Source organism: Helianthus annuus, chromosome 2, assembly GCF_002127325.2.
Source record: "Helianthus annuus cultivar XRQ/B chromosome 2, HanXRQr2.0-SUNRISE, whole genome shotgun sequence".
NCBI lineage: Eukaryota > Viridiplantae > Streptophyta > Magnoliopsida > Asterales > Asteraceae > Helianthus > Helianthus annuus.
In genome coordinates, this window is record NC_035434.2 from 14,434,654 (window position 1) to 14,461,809 (window position 27,156).

Below are 27,156 nucleotides of genomic sequence, written 5' to 3' on the forward strand. Positions count from 1 at the left end.
ATTTAATTTTTCTCGTCCTTTGACCCAACTCCACTCACCAACACCCCCAACCCATGTGCTACGGCCCACCTCCACCTCCCCTTTTCCCTTCACTTATTCCCGCCGCCCTCGTCCAGCCCAACAACCCCCTGTTTCTCAGCCTGCCCCTACGGCCCAGACCCATTCTCACACCCCCCCAAACTCACTACAGCCTCCGGTTCCACCGTCATCCCCTGCCCCACAGCCACCAAATCCGCCAGCTGTCCCACAACCGCCTGTCCATCCACCACCCTCTCACCGAATGGCAACCAGATCAAAAACCGGTAGCCTAAAGCCACCCTTATACAACCTTACCACCACTCACCTATCACCTGTCGCTAAAACCTATCACCAGGCCTTCACCGACCCGAACTGGCTGCGCGCCATGCAGGCTGAATATACTGCTTTACAGGAAAATGAGACATGGGATTTGGTCCCTCGACCAGCTGATAGACCTGTTATCAGATGTATGTGGCTCTTTCGCCACAAATTTAAATCAGATGGATCGCTTGAAAGGTATAAGGCGAGATTGGTTGTTAATGGGAAATCACAAACCGTGGGCATTGACTGTGCGGACACTTTTAGTCCGGTTGTAAAACCTGCCACGATTCGCACCGTGTTATCTCTTGCCGTTTCTAAATCATGGCCCATCCATCAGTTGGATGTCAAGAACGCGTTTTTACATGGCCACCTTAATGAAACGGTCTTTATGCATCAGCCGCCAGGGTTTGTTGACAAACGCTTTCCGGGTTTCGTGTGTAGATTGAAGAAATCTTTATACGGCCTTAAACAGGCCCCACGTGCTTGGTACACAAGGTTTGCAAACTATATCTTATCCCACGGGTTTAAGAGCAGTGCGTGTGACAATTCCCTTTTCATATACAGTAGCGGCCAGGAAATTGCATATCTTTTGTTATATGTCGATGATATTGTCCTCACAGCTTCCTCTGACAAGTTGCTGCACGACATCATTCAGACACTCTCACGAGAGTTTGCTATGTCTGATCTGGGTACATTGCATCATTTCTTGGGTATTCGAGTCACACGCCAAGCCAATGGCCTATTTTTGGACCAGACACAGTATGCCAAAGACATCATTGCTCGGGCTAACATGACATCTTGTAAGCCCTGTGCCACTCCAGTTGATCTCTCGTCTAAATTAAGTGCCACGGATGGTCCTCTGTTTCATGATCCAACTCTTTACCGCAGCCTTGCGGGAGCTCTTCAGTACCTCACTTTTACCCGTCCAGACCTATCTTATGCGGTACAACAGATTTGTTTATTTATGCACGAGCCTCACGATCCTCATTATGCTTTCATGAAACGCATACTTCGGTACATTCAGGGGACTTTGGACTATGGCATCCGCATGACACGATCCAATACACAATCATTGGTTGCCTACTCCGATGCTGACTGGGGCGGGTGCCCGGATTCTCGTCGATCCACGAGTGGTTATTGTGTGTTCCTGGGAAATAATTTACTGTCTTGGTCCTCTAAGCGCCAGCCCACTGTTTCGCGTTCCAGTGCAGAGGCTGAATACCGAGGTGTTGCGAATGCCGTTGCTGAAGTCACTTGGTTACGCAACTTACTTCTTGAGCTACATGTACCCCTCCTACAGGCTTCGGTCGTTTTTTGTGATAATGTCTCTGCGGTGTATCTGTCTGACAATCCTGTCCAACATCAGCGTACAAAGCATATAGAAATCGATATCCATTTTGTTCGCGAGAAGGTCCGCCTAGGACATGTCCGGGTTTCTCATGTCCCTGCTCCGTTTCAGTATGCAGATATATTTACTAAAGGACTATCTCGACAACTTTTTCAATCGTTTCGATCCAGTTTGACCATTTGCCCACGGATCGTTCAAACTGCGGGGGAGTATTAGCCGAGATTGATATGATTTCCATATTATTGTGATTATATTGTATTTATGTACAGAATATAGTTTCCATGTTTAGTGCTAGGGTTAGTTCCTATTTAAAGGGACTCTTTGTATTCAATTGATTCATTCAGAAAATAATACAATCAGCACTTTTAATGACTAACATACCCTTTGACTGTTTAATAAAAACGTTGACATTTAACAGTATTTGGTGCTAGGGGGTAAGATTGATGCAATTGCGATTTATCCGAGGGTAAGATAACAAGATTTTGTAATTAGGGGTAAAAGTAAACTAAGGGGGTAAAATTGAATTTCGGATCATATACTTATTCTCTCTCTCTCTAGAGTCCAGAGACGAACAATAAACCCTAATTCCAGTTCATGATGATGATGAATCGTAAAAATAATAAGCTGCTAACTCTAAAGCGGCAGAAAATTAAGCGAAGAAGTTTTGAATTGGAGGAAAAGGAGACTGTGGCAGAGAAGCGGAAGAGACTTTGTGACGAATTTCGGGAGAATACGAGGGTTGCGTTGAGGCGGGAGGAGGAGGGTGATGAATTTGATGAGGATTCTCCGTTGGCACGAAGGCTTCAGGCACAGCAACTTGAAGATAGTGGCCGTCGTTGCAGATACATTGCTTCAAGGTAACAAACATTTTTGGAGTTTAAATTTTAGCTTTAATTAGCTACATGTTAGTTAATAACATGGTTGTTAAAGTCGCTAGGCTGAGAGTACAAGGGTATACTCGGAGATGCCAAATTATAATGAAATTAGTTTTCGGAAATTAAATACATGTCAAATAACATAAATTTACTAATATTTATAACAAAATACGTGAAATTGTATTCATTCTTTTTTATAATAAGCATATAAGTTAGTTTTTTTTTTTTTTTTTTTTAAGTCAAACTCGGCCCGAGTTGACTTCCTAGATTCGATTTTGGCCAATGTTGTCCGCATTTGATTGATTCCAAGTAATTAGTCGGAGTTGAAGAAAGTCGCCTCGGCAGCCTACCTTGTAGCGACTACTCGGGGAGTACTCGGCCTTGGAGACCTTGTTTTACAACCATGGTTAATAATACACTACTGTTTGGGATAATCTAATTTTACTAGCTGCAAACAAACTATACTTGTTTTTCCTTTGTTAATGTCCAGGGTTCAAAATCCTAAAACAAGACAAGGAGGAGGAGGAGGATTTGAACTTGTAGTGAAACACAGACAGTCTGTAACCGTAGCTGTTTTATCAGAGGATGATTCTATAGTATTTTCAGCATCGAAAGACGGTTCTATTCGTCAGTCTCATCTTGATCATGATCATGGGGGGAAAACAGAAGAAACATGTTATGCTCAACAAGGGCGAGCTCATGTTTTGGCTCTTGCTGTATCTTCTGATGGAAGGTATCTCGCCAGCGCTGGCTTTGATCGAGATATTCATTTATGGGACACACGCACACGCCAGCATATTCAGGCTTTTTCGGGTCATAAAGGGCCGATTTCTTGCTTGACTTTCAGGCAAGGGACTTCAGAACTGTTTTCTGGTTCGTATGATAGGACGATCAAAATCTGGAATGCAGAAGACAGATCTTACGTAACCACATTATTTGGTCATCAAAGTCATGTTTTATCTATTGATTGCTTAAGAAAAGAACGTCTGCTAACTGCCGCTCGTGATCGGACCATGCACTTATGGAAGGTAAAACGTTTAGGTCGATATGTACCTTGTAGCGACATATGGCCGCCACGCCACGCTATTCGCTATAGCGGCCGCCATAAGCGCTATCGATAACTATGGTTGGGTGGGTCGGGCACGCATATTTGTAATGTGACCCGTATCACAGGTCATTGTTATTAAATGTAAATCTTTCAAAAAATGACAAGTCAGCAGTTTTTTAAATATTTTTTAAAAAATGACCTGCCACCGCTCGACAAGTTGTTTTTTATTTTTTTACTAAAACATTGTTACTAAATGTGATGTCATATGCAACTTTGAAATGACAAATAGGGCGTCACATTAGCAAATTTTGTTGGAAAAGACATATCGTCTGTTTATATTGCGTGCAATATGCGATTTTATGCAACCGTAGAATGTTTAAATACGCCAATAATATTTATATCTACCTTTGTTATGAGAACAGGTTCCTGAGGAGTCCCAGCTGGTCTTTCGTGCTCCGGCATCATCATTAGAGTGCTGCTGTTTTATTAATAACGATGAAATTTTATCGGGCTCAGATGACGGTAGTATTGAGCATTGGAGTGTATTGAGAAAGAAACCACTTCATATTATTAAAAACGCACACTCTTTATCAACTCCAAATACACTCGATGTTAAACAAAACCATGATTTATCAAATAATTGTAAAGGTAATCAACTAATTTTTTTTTTGGTTTTTTTTTTCTCAGCATCTAGACCTGTAAATGAACCGAACAAACACGAACACAGGCATGTTCGTGTTCGTTCATTCAGGGGCGGACCTAGAGGTTACCAGGGGGTAACCTCCGCTACGGCTTGGCTCGGAAAAATTTGACGTTTTTAGTGTAAATTTTGGAAAAATTTGATGTTTTTTCGATTTCGTTACGGCTTATTTATAAAACGTTACGGCTTGGCGTGAATCCTAGATCCGCCACTGCGTTCATTTAACTTTAACCGAACACGAACACGGTCATATAATCGAACACAATTTTTTGTTCGTGTTCGTTCATTAAGAAATCGGGCATGTTCGTGTTCGTTTAAAGCCTACACGAACAGTTCACGAACATAAACAAACATAAAAAAATTAACTGTACATATTTGAATAAACATAAATTAACGTGATTGAAGAAACAAGTGTAATATATTACATTTCATGCGAAAACACATTTAAATAAGGGTTCATAGATATACTAATTAATTATATTTATATAAGTAGTTAGAAAACCAAATATTTATATAAATATAACTATTTATGTATTTATTAAAATTTAAACGAACATAAACGAACGTCCACGAACATAAATGAACGAACATAAAAGAATGTTCACGAACATAAATGAACGAACACAAGGTGTGTTCATGTTCATTCATTTAAGAAAACGAACAATTTTTTTTGTTCGTGTTCGTTCGTTTATTAAATAAACGAACATAAACGAACTTCCCGCCGAACAAGTTCATGAACGTTCGGTTCGTTTACAGGCCTATCAGCATCTATTAAGAACTTAAATTATTGTGGTCTTGATTAAAAATTGTTGAACTTTTATTTTTTCAGAGAGTTTGGATCATGTTCCTGAAACTGTAGGCCCGTCTGCTTGTTCATGGGTTAGTTCTGTTGCGGTTTGTAGAGGCAGCGATCTTGCAGCATCAGGAGCTGGCAATGGTGTTGTTCGTCTGTGGGAAATTGAAAAAGACGCTAAAGGGGTTCAACCGCTTTTTGAGCTGCCATTGGTAAGTATATGTTTCATATCTCAGATTTGTCAGATGGCCTAATAATCCCATCTAGACCTTATTGGCCACATGGTTTTAAAAAACGGTTGAGGCGTGCGCCTCGTGGCGCGCCTCAAGGCGAAACGGCCAAAAAACGATTCTGAGGCGCGCCTCAGGGGGTTTATACTGTTTGTGCGCCTCGGAGGGGCTGAGGCGCTAAAAAGGCTGCGCCTCAGGGGTTTTAGAGATTTGTTTTTGATGTTTTTGTGTCAATTTCAAGCAATTTCTGTCTTTTTTATGTGTGTTTTTGATTATTTTGATGAATTTGGTGATGGATTTAGTTAGTATTACTATTTTTATAAGATATATAATATTTATATTTATTTTTTAGTTCCGCCTCGAGCTTACGCCTCGTGAGGCGAAGTGAAAACGCCTCGAAACTCGTTTCCGTTTTTTTAAACCTTGATTGGCCATTAATAATCCCACCTCAGAATATTCCCCCCACCAGTCCCACCTTTCACCTATTTTTCCTACAATGGTCCCCCATTAAAAAAACTTAACAGAGTTAAGCTTTTTTCCAAATTACAAACAGATTTTTCAGGGCTTTTGATCAGAACGATGATACGAGTCCATTGATGTAAAACTTACTTCGAAATGGTGCTCCAAGTGACTTGATTTTGGTTAATTGGAAATTTAAATACCCGAATTGAAGCGCCGTTTTCATCGTTTGGAGCACCGTTTCGAGGCAAGTTTTACATCAATGGACTCGTATCGTCGTTCTAATCAAAAGCCCTAAAAAATCTGTTTGTAATTTGGAAAAAAGCTTAACTCCGTTAAGTTTTTTTAACGGGGGACCATTGTAGGAAAAAATAGGTGAAAGGTGGTACTGGTGGGGGGGAATATTCTAAGGTGGGATTATTAATGGCCAATAAGGTCTAGGTGGGATTATTACAGGCCAATTTCCCTAAAAAAATTGCTGAAAGTCACCCATATAGTGTATACAATTAAAAAGCAGAACGATTGTTGGTGGGTCAACTTAAGTTTGCACGGCTTGTTTCAACACATACATGCTTTGACCCGTCATTTTTTGCTCGCTACTAATTGACTGTTATATTAGGTTGGATACGTAAATTCTTTGGCATTTGCGAAATCTGGGAAGTTTTTGGTTGCTGGAGTTGGCAAGGTGATTTTCAACATCCTTCTCTTTCAAACTTATTAACATCACATATTCCCATGCTTATATTTTTTTTTTTATAATTAGGAACACCGTTTAGGTCGATGGGGGTCTCTTCCGGCTGCTCGAAACGGTGTTGCAGTGCACCCTTTGCAGCTCTCATGATCCAGCTTGGAGGTGTTTATTTAAACTCTACTGAACAGCATCTAGAAGTTCAAAAACCCCACTTTTTTTTTTTTTTTTTTTTTTTTTTTTTTTTTTTTTTGCAAACTGACATCTACGAAGCAAACAGGAGAATGTTGAAGAAGAACAATAGAAGTATCAAGGGTGTGGTCCACCTCTTCTCGTGCAGACGTGAGATAATCAAACACTCTTTTTATTACACTCCGCACACATTTGGTCCACCCCTTCTCGTGCAGACGTTTGCAGATGTGGTCTGCAGGACCTTTTGCATCTGAAAAAACAAACACCACCTAAGGTTTATTTTTATTCATTTATTAAATCAACAAACATGAGCAATAACTTATTGCGTTTGGTTAAAGAATATGAACAAGTTTCTCGTTCAGTCGTATACGTTTTGTGAAAGTGTTAATTCATATGTTCAGTATTTAAGTATTTAACGATATATTTATACCTAAATGTGAAGAAATGTCTAGGAAGATGAATATTTATGTGTAGAAAGAATCACATGGATAGTCTATTTGCTAAGGCCAATTTACGGTTTTGTTTCCTAGGAGATTCAATACGTCTCCTCTTCACAACGATGAACCATATGAGTCTCCGCTTTCTTATTTTATCCAAGATACACGCTACCCCAAGTCTCTTTCAAAAAACTTCATTCCTTATCCGTCTATCCTTAGGTGCCCATGTATCCATCTTAGTGTTCCCATCTATGCTATATCCATCTTTTGTACTTGTATCTTATTAACGGCCTAATAAACAGTTCTATATAACATGACGGTTCTGACTACAACCCTGTGGAATTTTTGTTTTTAATCTTATGGGGAACCTCTAGTCACTAAAAAAAACAAAATAAAATTTTCATAAAACCCCATGAGCCCACCCCTCTTCTTTTTCATCCATCCATATGACCACTACGTTTAGTAAGTCATGTCTTATTCGACCAGTAGCCGACCCACCACAACAGATTCTAACACCATGCTTTCTAAATAGCAGAGATTACCAAAAAAATATCAAAACACACTATCCATAATCTCTATTATAAAGGAATAACCAAAATCAAACTTAACGTCACAACCACAACAAACTTAATCAAGTATATGAAGTTGATTTCAACCTCAAACAAACAACTCTTCACGGGATTATCAAGTTTGAAGCTTGCAAATCCGTGCGTACAATTGACCCATTTTCGTTTTACACATTTTTGGGTGCAACATGTTAGCTTATTAAAATCACAACACTTAAACTTTATCTTTATGCACAAACAATCCAATACATGCATGCACTTTATCTTTATGGGGAACGTCTATCTAGGTTAGTTCGTTTTGTGATTGAACTTGTCATTAACTTCGATTAAGCCTGCCCTTAACATGTATAGCGCTATAGGAGTAACGCACCGCCTGTGAACGTTGGGTTATGTTAAGAATCTTTTAGTTGCGTGAACTTTGGTTTGACTTGTTTATCACATGCTAGATTTACGCTAATTTTGAATAACTTAGTTTGCCATGTGGATTCGTTTAAACATTTTTTATACTTATGCTATGTACTTAAAACTCGTGTACTCGCCAATGTTTTTTGTGTTGAACTATACTTTTAACATGTTGCAGGTTGATGATGATGATGATGATTATGACGAAATTTAGTAGGGACGACCTTAGAAACATATATTGAATTACTAGATTAGTTTACTTTATTTTTGTTGAACTTTGTTGTATTGTCTTTCAATGTTGTACTTGATTTTCATGTTGCATTTGACAATTATTGAAATGAAATGAAATCGGTTTTGAATTAACATTGTCGCAAATAGTGTTATGTGTGACGAGCAATCTATTTCGTCTCACTCCGATGTTTCCCTCATCGGTTGGGGTGTGACAGCATGTGAGGGTAGTTAACCAAGAAAATAAACGGTGTTAGTGTAAAAGGTTGAATCCTGTTCAAAACATGAACGTAAAGGTTGTGTTTGGCCGATTTCAAAGTGAAAGGTATAAAGTGCAGTGTATGTATAACATAAAGGTTGATTTGTGCAATTTTGTCTTATAGTTATATTATATTTAGGAGTAAAATTACAAAAATCATCATTTATGTATGCTACTTATTGGAAACTGTGTCATTTGCCTTTAATAAGTACAATAAACGTACTCTATGTTTACAAACCCTTGCACGTTATGTCATTTGACCTTAACTCAGTTAAGTTTCATAGTTAAGTCTGACCAATTGGACCCCACATAGGGGTACTTTAGTCATTTTACCTTAAATGTTAAAATAAATAATTATAAAAAATAATAAATACATTAATTATGTTTAAAAAAGATTATACATTTGTACATATATACACACATAATTCTCTCTCTGTATCTCAATTCTATCTTTCTCTATCTCTCTAACTTTCCTTCCACTCCCACCGACCACCACCACAACCACCGTCACCATCACCTACCTGCCACCACACCCCACCTGCAATTACCAAAACCACCATCTAACGGCTAAAGATAGAATTGAGATACGGAGAGAGAATTATGTGTGTATATATCTACAAATGTATAATCTTTTTTAAACATAATTAATATATTTATTATTTTTATGACTATTTATTTTAATATTAAAGGTAAAATGACTAAAGTATCTTTATGTGGGGTCCAATTGGTCAGACTTAACTATGAAAATTAACTGAATTAGGGTCAAAGGACATAACGTACAAGAGTTTGTAAACATAGAATACGTTTACTGTACTTATTAAAGACAAAGAACACAGTTTACGATAATTAGCATACATAAAGGATAATTTTATTTAAGCAAATTATGATTTTGGCCCCTATGGTTAAATCACTTTTACCCTTTTAGCCTAAAAAAGAATTTTTTTAACATCTGAGCCTCCAACGTCTTTTTTTCTAACCATTTTGGCCCCTAACACTAACCTCATCCATTAAATGTTAGGGGCCAAAATGGTTAGAAAAAAAGACATTAGGGGCCAAAAGGATTAGAAAAAAAGACGTTGGGCCTTAGATGTAAAAAATTTTTTTAGGTTAAAAGGGTAAAAGTGATATAACCGTAGGAGCCAAAATCGTAATTTACTCATTTTATTATATTTGTCATCGCCGGAAAGTGTACGACGGAGTGACGGACACACACACCGCCATCAAACACCGAAATGACGTCGCGGACGCTCCGGCAGATAGGAACCGCTGCAACTATCGATCTCATCGGCGAAGACCTTCTTCACAACATCGTCGGTAGACTTCCGGCAACCTCTTTCGCCTCCGCCGCTTGCGTCAGCCGCTTTTGGAATCTCGTTTGCGATCGCGTCCTTTGTCGTCCCAAGCTCTCCTCCGCATGCTCCCCCAATCCTTCTCTAGAGGTAACTTCTAATAAACCCTAACTCTTACATAATCACAAATTCTACTCGAAATCGTATAATTAGACATGTTTTATGCCCTAATTATGATCAGGTTGCTGTAGAAGAAGTGGTTAATAAAGTATTATCGGAGCCGATTCGTCCTCACTTTGCCATTGCTTCTCTTGTTGGTTCATTCGAAAATTATGAAGCTGAGGACGCTTTGGAAGAGGCTCGTGGCCTTGTATGTTGTTTATACTTCAAATTTGATTATGATTTATAAATGAATTATCAATAAGTTGCTGATTTTATGAATGACTTGCAGATTACTGCGGCGGTAGGAACTCATGTTCCAGTCATTACTCATTGTTCCCTGGGAATAATCTCTGATGAATCCCAAGAGGTTTTGAACTTTTGATTGCTGAGCTACCACTTGTTATTATTCTTTGCTGTTAACCAAGTAATGAAACGGATGTTTTCAATGAACGGAATTCTAACTAACCCTAAACGTGGAAAAAATCTATTGGTTAAAAGCATGGTTGTAAAAGTCCCGCCTAGGCTTCGAGTACTCGCTACAAGGTAGGCTGCCGAGGCACGAGTACTGGTCTCCCAGGCCAATTACTCCCCGAGTAATCTCCGCCTAAGCCGAGTACTTCCCGAGTACTCCCGAATCCGACTAGAGAGCGCCTAGCGACTTTTGCAACCATGGTTAAAAGAACAAGGCATAATGTAAGGGATGGATCACCAGTTTCGAACAAGAAGATTTAAACATATAGGCAGGTTTAACAGGTATCTGATAACGCGAACAACAAAAATTTTAAACATGAATACGACTCGTTTAACTACTTTATATCCAATGTTTATAAGACAGATGTATATTTTATGCACCTAGAAGGAGAAATAATGGATCCTAACTTTCAAATTTTGATTATTTTTAAAAATGTAAAAAATCACATGGTGTACTTTTCTGTTATCGTGTCTTAGCAGGTTACCTACATGTTACCTATTGCCAGCCCTGCATATAGGGTTTTTAACCCGAATGTGCTGATACAGGGGAAGAGTAACAGTAACAGAATCATGTTGACTGTTGGATTTCTACCGGGGATGAAAGTCACAGCAATCCCACTTTTACAGCAAATCGAGGTAATTTCGTCATGCAAATTAGTTCCTAGATTTTGACATTCTTTTTGGAGACTAGTAGATCAATTTATGTTAGTGATTGTGTATTAGCCAACTAAATCATAGGAAAAGTCATCGTATAGTTTCAGTTAAAGATTATATCTTATGGTATAATCACATGGAAACGTATATGTAGCAACTACTCTTTTTTTGTTTTAGTTGTTTTGTTTTAACGTTGTTCTTTATAAGTTTGTGTATCCATGTATCAGGAACCAGAAACTCTCATGTTTGACAAATTCGTAACAGACATAAGGGAGTTCTCAACTTCGGTTTCAGGGTGTAACTCCCCTGCTGCCATAATAATGTTCGGTGTAAGTCTTTCCTCATGTTATTTGTGCATATATTACTAATAAATAATAATAAACAAGATCGCATTCTTGTTTACAGGACCGGTACCATGATGGCATAATCAATGTTGTGGAAAAGATGGGTTAGCGTTGCTTCATAAACACCTCACTTTGTTATGCTCACTTAACTTTATGCAAAAAAAAATCGTTTTTGTAGATTATGCTATGTCACCAAAAACCGTCATTGTTGGTGATCCTTTCTCTCGGTTCCAATATACCAAGGATCCTCATGATGTATATGCTGCTGTTGCCTTGGTATTTGCGGTGGAAAGGAATAAACCTCCTGGTAACATCCAAATCCACTTTCGTTGATATATATATATATGTAGGGAGAAGATCATGCGAGAACCACCTCTTATTGTGAGAACCGCGAGAACCAATGTGAACACACCAAAAATGCCTAAAAATAGCTAAAAATCACACAATTTTTTTTTTATATTTTTTATATAAAAATCGCTACTTTTCGAAGCCAAAAAAAAAAATTTTTTTTTGGCCACTAAAAGTAGCGATTTGAGCATAAAAAATATTAAAAAAAAATTTAGATTTTTTTTTTGATTTTTTTAGGTTTTTTGGGGGTTTAGTTTTTAGTATTTTAGCTTTGGGGGGAGGGGGGGGGGGTGGGGGTTAGGTTTTTTTAGGCTTTTTTTAGGTTTTTTTAGCCATTTTAGGTTGTGTTCACATTGGTTCTCAAGGTTCTCACAATAAGGGTGGTTCTCGCATGAGCCCCTCGCTATATATATATATATATATATATATATATATATATATATATATATTATGTATGTTTTATCATATTCTTATTGTTTCTTTCTTAGTTTCCTATCTCTGCTGATCTGCATTTAAGATCAATTTTCTTTTAGTAATTTAATATTTCCTGTTGCATTTAAAGATTGGTTCCGTCCAGTTATGAGAGGTTCTTAATATTTTTTGAGCAGGTATAGGAGAAACCCAGTTTCATGCGGTATTAGCAAGTAGATTGTCACCTGTAGGCCCCACATACAAGGTATCATTTGTTAGAAAGAATTCGACTTGGATTGCTGCAAGAAGAGAAGGGTCACATGAGAATATTGATGGTGAAACCCTTTTGAATCAAGTTTATGATGCAGTATGTCATTCTTTATCTTTAGTAAATACTCAAAGACAATTTCGGGGGGGGGGGGGGGGGGAGGATATTCCACGGTCCTCCCAACCGCCGAGGTGATCCCACCTCGCAGACCGCCACCCAGCAAGCCTGAGTCTGGGGGTAAATCTGCTACCGTAGGGGCATTGGGAACGAGCAAGACTCGAAGGTCTTCAGACATTTAATTGTTTATAAATAATGACAGCTAGGAAAGCGTATTCCTCGTCGTTGTTTGTTCATTGCGGTTACAAAAAAAAGAAAATGCTCCTTTGGTCAAGAAAAGGCCGGATGTATGACGTCTCTTACATTCCATAAAGTTAGTGGGTAAGATACTTTGAGCGATTGCTTATATTATAATTTATAGTTCGGAAGTCAAATTATCATAGTTCACAACTTGCTATAGTCAACCTCTGCATATCATTAGCAGGAAGTCGTCTTACTGTTTCAAAATACTGCCAATGATCTCTAGATCAAGTGGTGGAGCGCTTGCATTTCTCTTGAGAGATGCAGGTTCGACTCCCACTTGGTGCAGAGTGAGGCACTGGTGGGCAATGATAGGAGACCCAGGGAAACCTGGGTTGGATCCTTGAGCCAAACGGGTTTTACCGGTAAGTTCACTGTCGTGCCTACGGACGGGTGGGTTACCGGGTTTTTCCCGGAATTGGTGGTGGACTCGGGTTACTCTCGGAGTACTCCGTTTGTCCAGTGGGTGCCCCGAGAGTGCTCGGGATTGAGTTTGTTGGTCGTTCAAAAAAAAAAAAAACTGTTTCAAAATACTAAAGATACACTTCTGGTAATTTTTTGACCCATTTGACCCGTTCTCATTTTTGCTAGCGTTTTTGGTTTTATCATCTTCATTCAGGACTTCCCAGGAGTATCTTCATGTTTTTGGTGTGGACATCAAAACCGGTGATACATTCCGTTTTTATCACCCAAGTGACGCTGGTCTATCTTCTGTCACTGCTGTCTCTAGCCATTTAAGATCTTTCAATCAAAGGGGCAACAACACCACTGGTGGTGATAAGCACGAGGTGTTTGGCGGCCTTATATTCACTTGTGGTGGTGAGAATTTCTTTGGCCAATCAAACATTGACAGCTCCCCCTTTTTGGACAACTTTCCCGGTGTGACACTTGGAGGGACACTTTGTCGCCGGGTGATTGGACGTGGTGTTTTAACTCTGTATCCTAAAGAATCTCAAGGACAAAAGGCGGTGCGAAGTTGCGTGCATCCTGGCGGTATTGTCTATTTAATCATGTCTTACACCCCATGAAAATTAATGTGGTTCTAGTGTTGTGAATTGGCCGGAAAGAAAGGATACACATTTACCTATATGAAGGTGTTTTTTCAAGTTGCTTGAATATATGTATTGTGGGAGGATGTTATCGAGTGTTTATGTCATGGTTTAGTAGTAGTTTTATGTCCTAAGATCGCGTGTTAACATGTAATTTCTTCCTTGTAAAATGTCAACTTCTTTTTTTTTTTTTTTTTTAACGGATAACGGGCAACAAAATCAATCCCGAGCATTCTCGGGGCACCCACTGGACCAAACGGAGTACTTTGAGAGTAACCCGAGTCCACCACCAATTTCAGGGAAAACCCTGTAACCCACCCGTCCGTAGACACGACGGTGAAATTACTGGTAAAACCCATTTGGCTCAAGGATGTCTTCTATCATTGCCCACCAGTGTCTCACTCTGCACCAAGTGAGAGTTGAACCTGCATCTCTTGAAAGAAATGTCAACTTCTAACTTCGTACTCTACTATATAAATTAGAAGTATATATTCCAAAAAATCTCACGTACTTCATAGTTCATACTTGTGAAATAAACATTCATAGTTCATAATGGTGAAATAAACATTTATTTATTTATTATAAAGCTAACTAAGGAGATATTCAATTCATAGTTCATAATGGTGAAATAAACATTTATTTATCTATTTATTATAAAGCTAACTAAGGAGATATTCAATAAACCCTTTAGTGCAAACTTAGTTTATTTTTATTCATTTATTAAATCAACAAACATGAGCAATAACTTATTGCGTTTGGTTAAAGAATATGAACAAGTTTCTCATTCAGTTGTATACGTTTTGTGAAAGTGTTAATTCATATGTTCAGTATTTTTTTTAACGATATATTTATACCTAAATGTGAAGAAACGTCTAAGAAGATATATATTTATGTGTAGAAAGAATCACCTGAGTAGTCTATTTACTAAGGCCAATTTACGGTTTTGTTTCCTAGGAAATTCCATACGTCTCCTCTTCACAGCAATGAACCGCATGAGTCTCCGCTTTCTTATTTTTTTCGAGATACACGCTACCCCAAGTATCTTTCAAAAAATTTCATTCCTTATCCGTCTATCCTTAGGTGCCCACGTATCCACCTTAGTGTTCCGATCTATGCTATATCCATCTTTCGTACTAGTATCTAATTGACGGCCGAATAAACAGTTCTATATAACATGGTGGTTATGACTACAACCCTATGAATTTTTTGTTTTTAATCTTATGGGGAACCTCTAGTCACTAAAAAAACAAAATAATTTTTTCATAAAACCCCATGAGCCCACCCTCTTCTTTTTCATCCATCCATATGACCACTACGTTTAGTGAGTCACGTCTTATTTGACCAGTAGCCGACCACCACCACAGATTCTAACACCATGCTTTCTAAATAGCTGAGTTTACAAAAAAAAAACATCAAAACACACCATCCATGATCTCTATTATAAAGGAATAACCAAAATCAAACCTAACGTCACATCGACAACAATCAAGTATACGAAGCTGATTTAAGAGTTAAATAGTGTAACAGCTAAGTAAACTGTGCCAAGATATTGTCCGTTTTGCCTCCGATAGACAACCCATCGAGGGCATAGCACAATATCTTGACACTGTTACTTGGGCTGTTACAAATGATATCAGAGCCAGGGAGGTGTGCCTAATTTCATCATTTAGACTCCAATTTCCCTATTGAAGATTCCTTCTCCCTAATTTTAGGGATTTCTGAAGCGTTCTTTCTTTAGTATCGAACATGTAAATCACTAACAGCCATACTTTATGCATTTATTTATATATTTGTTTCAGTATATTTTATTTCACAATATCTGGCAAATTTAGAATTCCTTAAATAAATGGATCTTATGTAGCTTATTATTTATTTAATAATAAACTACGTGTTAATATAAACTGCGTATACCAAAGAATGTATGTCACATCCAAAGATCTTGTGATGCAACCACTTTAAGCGTCATAGCCGACATTCCATGCAGAGGCGGCCCAGAGGGGGTGCGGGGTGGGCGATGACTCAGGGCCCATCCCCCAAACCCTCCTAGGGCCCAAAAATTTATTTTTTTATTAAAGTTACGCTATAGGACTTAGAATACATAAGTACTAAATTAGAAAACAACAAGATGAGGCCCATCGTTTGGTGGTTCCCATGTCACTTTATTAGTGAGTAGGTCCTGGGTTCTAATCTCGATAGCTTCATTTTTAGTTGATTTTTTTCTTTTTGTTTGTTACCTATGCATTAAATCCAAATAACATTAATTGACTAATTTTGCCTTACACTAAATCAAAATGAAAATCGTAGTTATTTCTCAAATCTAGTTTAAAAATGCTTATTTATGTTAATTTCTTAAAATATTATTCAATCTACAATTAGTTTTGTGTGTTCCATTTTTTTATGAAAAAAATCTTTTTTTTTTGTTTTTTTTTTTCCTTTTTCAACCCTGTGTATTTTCTAAATAAATTTGGATAGGTTATGATGGTTTTACATGATCGTAAATAACGATTTTTAAAGTTACGACGTAACTATTCCACATTTTCTTAATTTACCCTTACAACGTGTTTTCTTTCTACGTTTCGTTGTCCAAGTGCGCGTGTGATGTGCTTTTTATCTACGTTTCCACGTAAAAAAGCATCCCGCCGCAACATGCAGGTGATTCCACAAATTTTTAATTCATTTTCATATATTTAAAACTTTTTTATATATTCTTTTTAAGAAATTTATATTTTAGGGGCTCGTATTTTATCTTCGCACAGGGCCTACATATTTTCGAAGATTTTCGAAGACGACCCTGATTCCATGATATCCACTTGTGTGAGAGCCTTGCCATGCATTTGGACAAAGTTTCCACTCCTATTTCATACAATCTAAACTACCGATCATCCCGGGGAGACCATGATATTCAACGTGATGTTCCAAAATTTGTTGCATATCACTAAACGTCGGTTTTCTCAAGTATCTTTTCATATATAGTTCAATGATATACGCACAAAAATTGTGAATACTTTCTATAGCCACTCGTGCCAACGTTTTTAAATAGTCGTCCATTATGTCAGAATTATTGCCGTAAGCCAGTTGTCTTAGAACGGCCATGACTTTTTGCGACGTGGTAAATCCTGAATTACCACGCGCATCGGGTCTTTGTCGGAAAAAATCATAATTATCCACTAAATCCTTTGATATTCTTAAAAATAAATTTTTACTCACACGAAAACGACGCCTAAACATTCTTTCATCATACGTGTAGGATCGTGTTTTGACCCGAACGAGTCTATCAGAGGAGTTTTGATCAGATACAGGTGCGGAAAACAAGTACCTGACGTAGAAACAGCTATATATTCTCTTAAGTCACTTTGTTGATTGATATAACAGCGTTTACATTCAGTTCTCACACCGGCAGCACCTCGGTATGGAATCCAGAAGGTTACAAATGAGATCCACTTATGTGGTATTTATAGTGCAGGTAGGTCCCCACATACGGACATGTCCGTATAAGCGGACCTGACAAATAAGCGGACCTCCTATGTCCGTATAAGCGGACCTGACACATAAGCGGACCTCCTATGTCCGTATAAGCGGACCTGACACATAAGCGGACCTCCTATGTCCGTATAAGCGGGCCTACTCTCTAAAATACATATACTCTCCAGTTTTCTCGAAAAACGCCCCCTAATCTATACAATACAATGAATAACATGATCCAAGACGAAATCAACAGATGTAGTGCACCAACAGACTCCCCCTCAGATGTTGATGGAGTCGTTCATTGAGTCACGACTATGCTGTGTCTTCACATCTTCAGTCTTGATCAGTCTCTGGGCTTTTCTCTCTCTCTGTCTTCAGACTCCCCCTCTCGATTTACTGGCATTCCTTTGTTCTTCAGTAACATCTTCAGGATCGTTGTCTGGCTTTCCGTCTAACAGCTTCTCATCTTATCCTGCAAAAGCTCTACCTCAAAGTAAATTTCTCTCACATACATATTTCAAACATAAACTTGCACTAATTCAGACTCTTCTTCAAAACAAACACAAATTTTGATGAACCACTTGAAAGATTATATTATGAAAACATTTAATTCCAAACATACACTCCCCCTCAAATATTGCTCATCATGTTTAGCACTCAGAATTTTGAAAATCAGCTTTCCAATATCAGTTGTCAAAAATCTTTTTGAATTTTTTTTTTTAAACTTTATGCTAAAACACACTGAAAATCTTTTGGATTTTGAAATAAAGACAAATGTAATGCAGTAAAGAAATATTTACAAACAATATTTTGTGAGTTCGTGTAAGAGGATCATATCATTTTATGAGACATATCACTAACACCGTTAAGCTTGATTACATTTTCAGTTCAAAACAATTCACCTAGATTATCAGTATATCAGTCCACAGAAATTCTCACACAAAGTTCAATTGATCCGAGATACGATGTTAATGTCTTAGATACTAACTTATTCGTGTGTCTCACTGCTTGAATATACTCCCGTATTCAGATCCCAATATTCAGTCTTACAGGTGAGTATACTACAAATGATATCTGTATATAATTTAAGGGGTATGCGAGGGCCGAGGGATCTCAGGTCGATACTTCCGTATGCGCAGAGAGATATCAGCTTCGACTTTTCGGTGTGTCCCCTTTAGAGGATCTTTTAGTTTCAACAGCAGCGACTATCAATTTTATTGTTTCATCAGCTTGCTGAGGGCGATGCTATGTTTCAAGCATTTGCGGAAAGCATTATCCGGGGACTAGGTCAGTACTTCCATACAGTAGAAGTCCCGGGATAATACCCCAGATATCATTGAGCATAAAGACCTAGTATCTCAGAATAAGGGACCTTTCAGACAAGATTTCAGGGGTTACCTATATATCCAAGTTTGTGTTAACCCACAGAACAAGCAAGTTTGAAATTTAGTTTATATCTCGTCACAATTTACTAAGTGTGTAAAAACCTACTGGCACATCCTCAGTGAGATTGTTTATCACATTTTATCTTTACATTTCTTTAGCATGTTGTGACAGCCTACTGATGTACTATCATTTCCTCTTTTCACAACGAAACTCATTTTTGAATTTTATCATGTTTTTGTATTTTTCAAATTTTCTAATGTTTTTGGATTTTCTGAAATTTCCCTACTCCCCCTAAAATGCAAACACATTTCAAAGGAAATTGAAAATTTAACGAAACTCTTGACCCGCATGAAACATAAAAAGTAAAACAAACTGTACAGAAACATGACAACCGATATCAAAACGCTTCAAATCGCCATTCACTAGGCATAAACAATCTGAACTCCCCCTTTCACAAACTATTTTCTCATTTAGATTTCAAAACACTTAAGTTTGTTTCAATCAAAATGATTTTTCCGGAAAATGAGTTTGTTAAGATAAAAAACCACTTGTAGGTTTATCACTTTGTTAAAATCGGGGATATGGTTCATCATCTTGTTCTTTGTGTTATCATGAGTTAGTAAATCAAGTACAACTTAATGTCCCTGATTTACCGTTTTGCAATTAAGCAACCTGTACCACTTGTAAAAATAACCAAACAATACCACTTGTATGTATATTCAAAATGCCGATTCCTGCTTCGCACTTACCAACCTGGAAGCTCCGGCGTAGTCATTCAACCTGTAAAATTTTAACAATTTCAAACATTTTCAAAACAACCTTATTAAACATGAAAGATGCCGATTCCTGATCCACGATTACAAACTTGGGATCTCCGGCACTTAACCATTTGCAGTTAAGAATCCTCTGATACCACTTGTAGGATCGTGTCTTGACCCGAATGAGTCGTTCAGAGGCGTTCTCCTATGTTTCAGGTGCGGAATAACAAGAAACGTAGGTAGAAATAGCTTGTTCTTCACTTTAATATTTTGTTTTATTGATTTGACAATGTTTACATTCAATTCTTCACACCGGCAGCACTTCGGTATGGAAATCACCAAGTTACCAATGAGATCCGCTTATGGGGTATATATAGTGTTGGTAGGTCCCCACATACGGACATGTCCGTATAAGCGGACCTGACACAAAAGCGGACCTCCTACGTCCGTATAAGCGGACCTGACACATAAGCGGACCTCCTATGTTCGTATAAGCGGACCTAGTCTCTAAAACACCTATACTCTCCAGTTTTCTCGTAAAACGAGCCCTAATCTATACAATACAATGCATAACATGATCCAAGACGAAATCAACAGATGTAGTGCACCAACAGACTCCCCCTCAGATGTTGATGGAGTCGACTATCAAGTCACAACAATACTGTGTCTTCACATCTTCAGTCTTGATCAGTCTCTGGGCTTTTCTCTCTCTCTGTCTTCAGACTCCCCCTCTCGATTTACTGGCATTCCTTTGTTCTTCAGTAACATCTTCAGGATCGTTGTCTGGCCTTCACAAAATCAAGATTGATTTCCAGGATCGAAACTTGGCTTTCTTCAATCAGAGGTCTTCAGGAATCAAAACCTGGCACTCTATCTTCAGATCCAAGATCAAAACCTGGCTATTCCTGCACAATCTTAACCCAGAAATAAAATTTCTAAATTTAACACTTTGTGTGCACCAATACTAACTCCCTCTCATATACAAGTGCACCAACTACAACTTTTCCTCAGATTACTATCTCTAAGATGAACCACTTGTTGATTAACCAAAACAAAATTATTTTGACAATTTAGACACACTCCACTCCCCCTCACAACAAGATCATCATGTCTAGCACTTTGGAATTTTGAAGATCAGCTTTCCAACACCAGTTGTCGAAAATCTTTTTGATTTTTCCAAAAGTTTATGCTAAAACATACACAAAATCTTTTTGGATTTTTCTAAAAATTGACACCATTTGTAAAAATACGAGAATGTAGAAATGAAATATTTGCAAACATATTTTTGTGAGTTCGTGTAAGAGGATCATATCAGTTTATGAGACATGTCACTAACACCGTTAAGCTTGATTACATTTTCAGTTCAAAACAATTCACCTAGATTTTCAGTATATCGGTCCACTGAAATTCTTACACAAAGTTCAATTGATCTGAGATACGATGTTAATGTCTTAGATACTGACTTATTCGTATGTCTCACTACTTGAATATACTCCCGTATCCAGATCCCAATATTCAGTCTTACAGGTGAGTATACTACAAATGATATCTGTATATAATTTAAGGGGTATGCGAGGGCCGAGGGATCTCAGGTCGATACTTTCGTATGCGCAGAGAGATATCAGTTTCGACTTTTCAGTGTGTCCCCTTTAGAGGATCTTTTAGCATTCAACAGCAGATTATCAATTTTATTGTCTAATCAGCTGAGGGCTTTTTGCTATGTTTCAAGCAAATGCAGCAAGTATTATCCGAGGACTAGGTCAGAACTTCCATTCAGCAGAAGTCCTGGGATAATACCCCAGATATCATAGAGTATAAAGACCTAGTATATCAGAATACAGAACCTTTCAAACGAGATTTCAGGGGTTACCTATATATCCAAGTTTGTGTTAACCCACAGAATAAGCAAGTTTGAAATTTATGTTTATATCTCGTCACAACTTACTAAATGTGTAACAATTTTGTGAAAAATCTACTGACATATCTAGAATAAAATTGTTTATCACATTTTAACATTTCAAATCTTTAGCATGTTGTGACAGCCTACTGATGTACTATCATTTCCTCTTTTCACAACGAAACTCATTTTTGAATTTTATCATGTTTTTGTATTTTTCAAATTTTCTAATGTTTTTGGATTTTCTGAAATTTCCCTACTCCCCCTAAAATGCAAACACATTTCAAAGGAAATTTGAAAATAACTAGACTCTTGACCCGCTTGAAAAGTAAAAAGTAAAACAAACTGTACAGAAACTTGACAACTGACATCGAATCACATCAAATCGCCATTCACTCAGCAAAAACAATCAGAAATCCCCCTTTTAACAAACCATTTTCTCATTTAGATCTCAAAACACTTAAGTTTGTTTTAATCAAAATGATTTTTCCGGAAAATGAGTTTGTGTTTACCACTTTTAAGTTTACCACTTATGAAGCATGGGGATATGGTTCATCATCTTGTCTATCAAACTCATATGAATAGTACATCAAGTACAACTTAATGTCCCTGATTTACCATTTGCAGTTAAGAATCCTCTGATCCACTTGAAAATAATAACCACTTGAACGTATAACCAAACAAATACCACTTGTAAGTAACTCCAACTAAACTATTTGTAGGTTTTCCTGTAGGAATGATACATCTACAAGAAACCTCTTTACCACTTGTAAGATTAGTCAGAAAGATGCCGATTCCTGCTTCTCACTTACCAACCTGGAAGCTCCGGCGTAGTCCTTTCACCTGTAAATTTCAAACACTATTCAAAATCTATCAAACAAACTTTTTAAACACTAGAATGATGCTGCTTCCTGATCCACGATATAAACTTGGGATCTCCGGCATAGTCCTAAGACTATCATGGGAAGCAAACTTCCATCCAAGTCTTCTCAGACTTGATGGCTTTCAGTTCTTGCGCAGTAGGGTTGTATGTTGCCTTTTTAGTCGCATAAAAATCTTTAACCCCCTTTGCTTTCCCGTTCAACATTTTTCCAAAAATTTTCTTAACACTTCCATTAAATGTTTTTTCGACATCAAAATCTTTTTTCTCATTGTAAAACTGATTTGAAATCTCAGTTTTACCAACTTTCTTTTTAATTTCCTCAAATTTCAGCGATGGAAAATCATCATCATTCACTGAAATTTTCTCCTCAACCTGTGGCTCTTCTGGCTTTGTGGAACCAGATTCATCGCCGACATTTTCATCATTCTTTTTAACAACCCACACTTGGTTGTCTTTTTCTTTCTTTTTATAAAAATTCTTCTTCGAACACTCACCAAACTCATATTTTGAATTTTCAAAAATTTTAAGTCTATTGGTTGGTGGTTCAACATCAACAACTTTGTCTTTTAATTTCTGAGAAACTCCCTGTTTTGTTTTTGCATTTGTCGAACAGTTCCATGCAATGTGACCAGCTTCATTACACTTGTAACAGGTTCGAGTCTCTCTTTGATAAAACACTTCAGTTCCATTCTTTTTTCTTTCAGTAAGAAACTCTTGATTTGACTGTCTCCAGAATGGTTTCTTCTGTTCATCTTCTGAGCTTCCACCTGACACAAATTCTGTTTTAGTTTTAGAATTTTTATCATTTTTATAGTTTTCTGATGGAACAAAGCCTAATCCTTTCTTTTTGTAGCTACGATTTTGGTTAGGTTTCTTTTGAAAACCAGAACCAGAATTGTAACCCTTTTTCTTGTTTAGACGTTGTTGAACTCTTGAAGTGTATTTTTAGGTTTTTCAGTAAGATTTAAATCTTTTATTTCAGAAATATTGATTTCTGTCATTTTGAAAACCTTTTTGATCATGTCAAAGCGAACACTTCTTATTGGAAATTCTTTGTCATAGTATAATTTGTCCGAATCATTTAAAGTGTATACAATTTCAAATGTTTCATCATCCAAATTTGCTTTTGATAATAAAAATTCTTTACTGTAAGACCGTTTAACCAACGAATTTTGACTGTTGACTGACGAATTTGACCCTCCAGACTCAGATTTTGACGCGGACTCCTCATCAGTATCCAACACCTGATCGACCACCTTTTTAATTAACTCAGACTCATGATCGATATCGGACGAGGTAAACGTGACATCAATGTTATCTGGTAAAACGTCAGTTGTGTCGGTTTTTAGCTTTATATTGACTGCTTTCTCAAGTTGCTCCTCGTTTGGTTTTCTAGGAGAATACCCTTCCCAAATTGGAGGCGGACACTTGTTATAGCTAACAGTCGGTTTCTTACCACAATCTTTCTTCTTCTTTTGCTTCTCGTCTTGAAAAGCTTCCATACCTGCAACAGTTGGGTAAATACGATCAATGAGATAATCAGAACTAGAATAGCTTTGTAACAAACGTCTAATTCTCTCATTCTCGATCTTCTCTGTCTCCAACTCTTGCTTCCATTTAGCACTTTCTTCTATGTAAGAGTTAATGGTTTTCTGCTTTGTCATCATCAAAGCATTCATCATCGTTAGTGCTTGTTCTCTCTCAGAATTTCTCTTTTGGAGGCCAGTTACTGTTTTGTTCAAGACATCATAAGATTCTTTCACATAGTTGAGGTTGAACAGTAACTGCTCCTTCTTCTTCTCGTACTCAGCTATTATATCATCTTTTGCTGCACATTCCTTGCAAGCTTTCAAACACTTTGTGCAAGGCTTGATGACTTCAACAATCTTCTCAACCTCGATTGTTTTCACAACTTCAATCACCTTTTCTTCTTCTTTCACTTTCTCAGCTTCAATTACTTTCTCAACTTCAGTAATCTTCTCAGCAACACTTTCAACATTTTGAACATCATCTTCAGATTTCTTTTGTTGTTCTTTAGCAGCTCTTTTCTCCTTCAGTTTCTTCAGGCGTTCTGCAAAATAGAAATGAAAACTTTCAGAAGAAAGATGAGATTTTGCTATATTGATATGTTTTTCTTCCTCATCATCACTGCTACTATCAACTGGTGACTGATCAAACTGTACAGATTTTTCAGAATCAGTATCTGATAATCCAGAATCTGATGGTGTTTGATCAAAAACAACTTCTTTTTCTGAACTAACGTCATTTTGTACAATTTCATCTGAACTCTGTAAACTCTCATCAGCACTTTCTGAATTTTCATCAGATGTAATGGACTTTTCATCCTCACTCTTCACATTCACTCCGATAGACTTCATCCATGTAGCAAACATATCTGGTTCTCTGACAATCTTTGCAATGAAAGCTTTGAAGTCTCCTTTTTCATCAACAAACATATCCCAGCTGAAACCTTCAGGTAGTTGTTCATCATCTTGATCAACTAAACAGGCTTTGCTATCAGAAGATATGTAGTTGCTCCAGTTGAAGTTCACTAAACATGCTCTCTTTGAATCTTCAATATTTCTACCATGAGCCGTCTGTGAGTCTTGTGATTGACCAACTTGCTGATAAATGGCTTTCTTGTAGTAATCGTCTTTACCAAACGGATTCTGAGCACCACTAGCTTCTCTGTTCTTGCATTCCCGTTTGAAATGGCCTTTCTCCCTGCATCGAAAACAAGTAACTTTAGATTTATCAAAACCTAAAGTAGATACATGAGCATCAAGAAAGTCATTTCTCCCGGTAATTGTTTTGAACTTTTCAGCACGTCGAAGAACACTTGCAAGACACCATTTGATATCCATTAATTCCATCTCTTCGGCGTCTATTTGATCGTAATCCTCTTTGGTGAGCATAGGATTCCCGATCCGACCAGCTACTAGACCCTCATAAGATAACAATACAGAACCAAGTAGAGCCATGTGGTCTTTAGCAGTGTCTTCTGAAAAGCTTTGGCCTTCTGGAAGGTTAGAGCTATGTTGCACTGAATCACGTAGCCATTTCCAGTTTTAATACTCTGAGACTGAAAGCTCGTGTTTGATTCTTTAGGATTGACAATCAGAAATGATGAGAATCCACTACTGCCTTTGCTTGAACTTTGATCTGCTTTTTCCGTTGAATCACCAGTACTGAAAGCAGTTTGGATTTTCGAACTTCTCTCAGCTTCAGGAACTGGAATACTACCTTTATAGTACATCTTCACATCCTGTTGACCACTCGGACTGTTCATCCTTGCGATCTTCTACTGTTCCAGATCCTGACTCTCGATCTTTTCTATGAACTGAGAAATTGTTAACCCATCATAAACACCTGTGTTCTTCAGAATCATCAGATAAGTTCCCCACTCTTTCTGTGGCAGGGCATCAGCCAGCTTATCTACCCACTCTTCACGATCTTTTGTAATACTCAACATCGACATTGATCGTACAAGGTGACAGTATCTCTCAATCAACTTCTTTGTGTCATCTCCCGGTAAGCTGCTGAACAGATCAAACTCTTTCTTAAGCAGCGCTTTCTTGCTCTTTATCATGTTCTCGCTTCCTGATGTGTGTAAAATGCAACATATAAAATACATCAAATAAGGCATAAAACTAACCCTTTTTAAGTACTAATGTTGGAAAAAGAGTGCTTTTGTCTTCCTTTTGTATTTTCAGGATTAAATGAGCTCAAATTCACAAAAGAAGCAAAAAGACAGCTAAATCTAACATAAATACAAGAGAAGGAACACAAGTGGATTGCCCGACCCCTCAACGGCATCCTCCCAAGCAAAATAGAGAAGACAGAAGACTGAACACGTCCCGTGCTCAGCCAGCACGGGGCCGTGCCCAAGAAGCAGCAGAAAAGACAAACCTATAGAAGCTTCTATTGCCCACCACGGGGCTGTGTCCAGCGGACACGGGGGCGTGGCGAAAGTACAGCAGGCGCATTAATTGTAATTGCGAATTACAATTAATGAAGAGAGAGAGTGTCAGACAAGCACGGGGGCGTGTCCAGCGGACACGGGGCCGTGCCCAGCATTTTGTTCAGCCTATAAATAGGAGTGCTTGGTTTCATTGCAACTCATCCCTTGGCACACCACCTCTCTCACACTTCATCCACCACCCACCACCAGCATAACACCATCATACACCACCATCATCCATTGTCCATCATAGAGTGTGTGAGTCGTCTCGGGATCCAAGATTGATCGTAACAGTTCTTGACAATCAAGGCTATGTTTGCCTAAGTCTCTTACATCACTTGGTGAAGACAAGTGTTTAGTATAATACTTTTTATTTTTAATCTTTTGCACTTTTTATTTGGTTTTGTATTAATGACTTTAATAACTAGTTGCTTATGTTGAAGGTGATCTTTCCTTATCGTTTGTCCGTGGTGTCTTGGCATTATTTTACTGTCTATATAAAATAAAAGATTTTCACCATTCATATCTCCACGGTCTATATGGAGGTATGTTGGCTACCTGGTCGGGGGTTAAGGGAACGGTTTGGTAAGGGTCTTGCCCTTGTTCTGCGTTTAGAGGTCCTGCAAGGGACCTGGGTCAAATTTAGTAGGATCTCCTTCAATGCCCATAGGTATTGGATGGCGGGGATCCAAACTCTTTGACCCCCCTCATAAGTTAACTACTATTAATACTATAACCCGACTATTTAGGACTGTATCCCTGCTGACTCAGACTACTTAGTCGAGGGTAACGTCACCGCCAAAAGCGGGGCCTACCATAATTTTCATTAATAACTTAATTCATTATCTTCCAATAATCCAACCCTTTAGGATTGTATCCTTGCTGACTC

General features: G+C 37.9%; 2 protein-coding genes across 4 annotated transcripts; both read left to right on the forward strand.

The window, feature by feature from the left end:
* The first annotated feature begins 2,143 nt into the window (after positions 1–2,143).
* On the forward strand, positions 2,144–7,060 carry LOC110898947 (U3 snoRNP-associated protein-like YAOH). 2 transcript variants are annotated; one of them, XM_022145801.2, is made up of 7 exons: positions 2,144–2,544; positions 3,053–3,590; positions 4,033–4,258; positions 5,140–5,315; positions 6,412–6,477; positions 6,556–6,645; positions 6,761–7,060. In XM_022145801.2, the coding sequence occupies exons 1-6, from the start codon at positions 2,282–2,284 to the stop codon at positions 6,631–6,633; spliced, it is 1,347 nt and encodes a 448-aa protein (XP_022001493.1). In that variant the 5' UTR covers positions 2,144–2,281; the 3' UTR covers positions 6,634–6,645; positions 6,761–7,060. The 2 variants fall into 2 exon arrangements, with proteins under 2 accessions (XP_022001493.1, XP_022001492.1); XM_022145800.2 differs by having other exon boundaries at positions 6,556–7,060.
* Positions 7,061–9,699: 2,639 nt separating this feature from the next.
* Positions 9,700–14,109, forward strand: LOC110898945 (F-box/LRR-repeat protein At5g63520). 2 transcript variants are annotated; one of them, XM_022145797.2, is made up of 10 exons: positions 9,700–10,003; positions 10,095–10,223; positions 10,305–10,382; positions 10,967–11,122; positions 11,368–11,469; positions 11,546–11,588; positions 11,663–11,791; positions 12,441–12,610; positions 12,831–12,949; positions 13,488–14,109. In XM_022145797.2, the coding sequence occupies exons 1-10, from the start codon at positions 9,797–9,799 to the stop codon at positions 13,894–13,896; spliced, it is 1,542 nt and encodes a 513-aa protein (XP_022001489.1). In that variant the 5' UTR covers positions 9,700–9,796; the 3' UTR covers positions 13,897–14,109. The 2 variants fall into 2 exon arrangements, with proteins under 2 accessions (XP_022001489.1, XP_022001488.1); XM_022145796.2 differs by having other exon boundaries at positions 9,727–10,003; positions 10,964–11,122.
* The last annotated feature ends 13,047 nt before the right edge of the window (positions 14,110–27,156 follow it).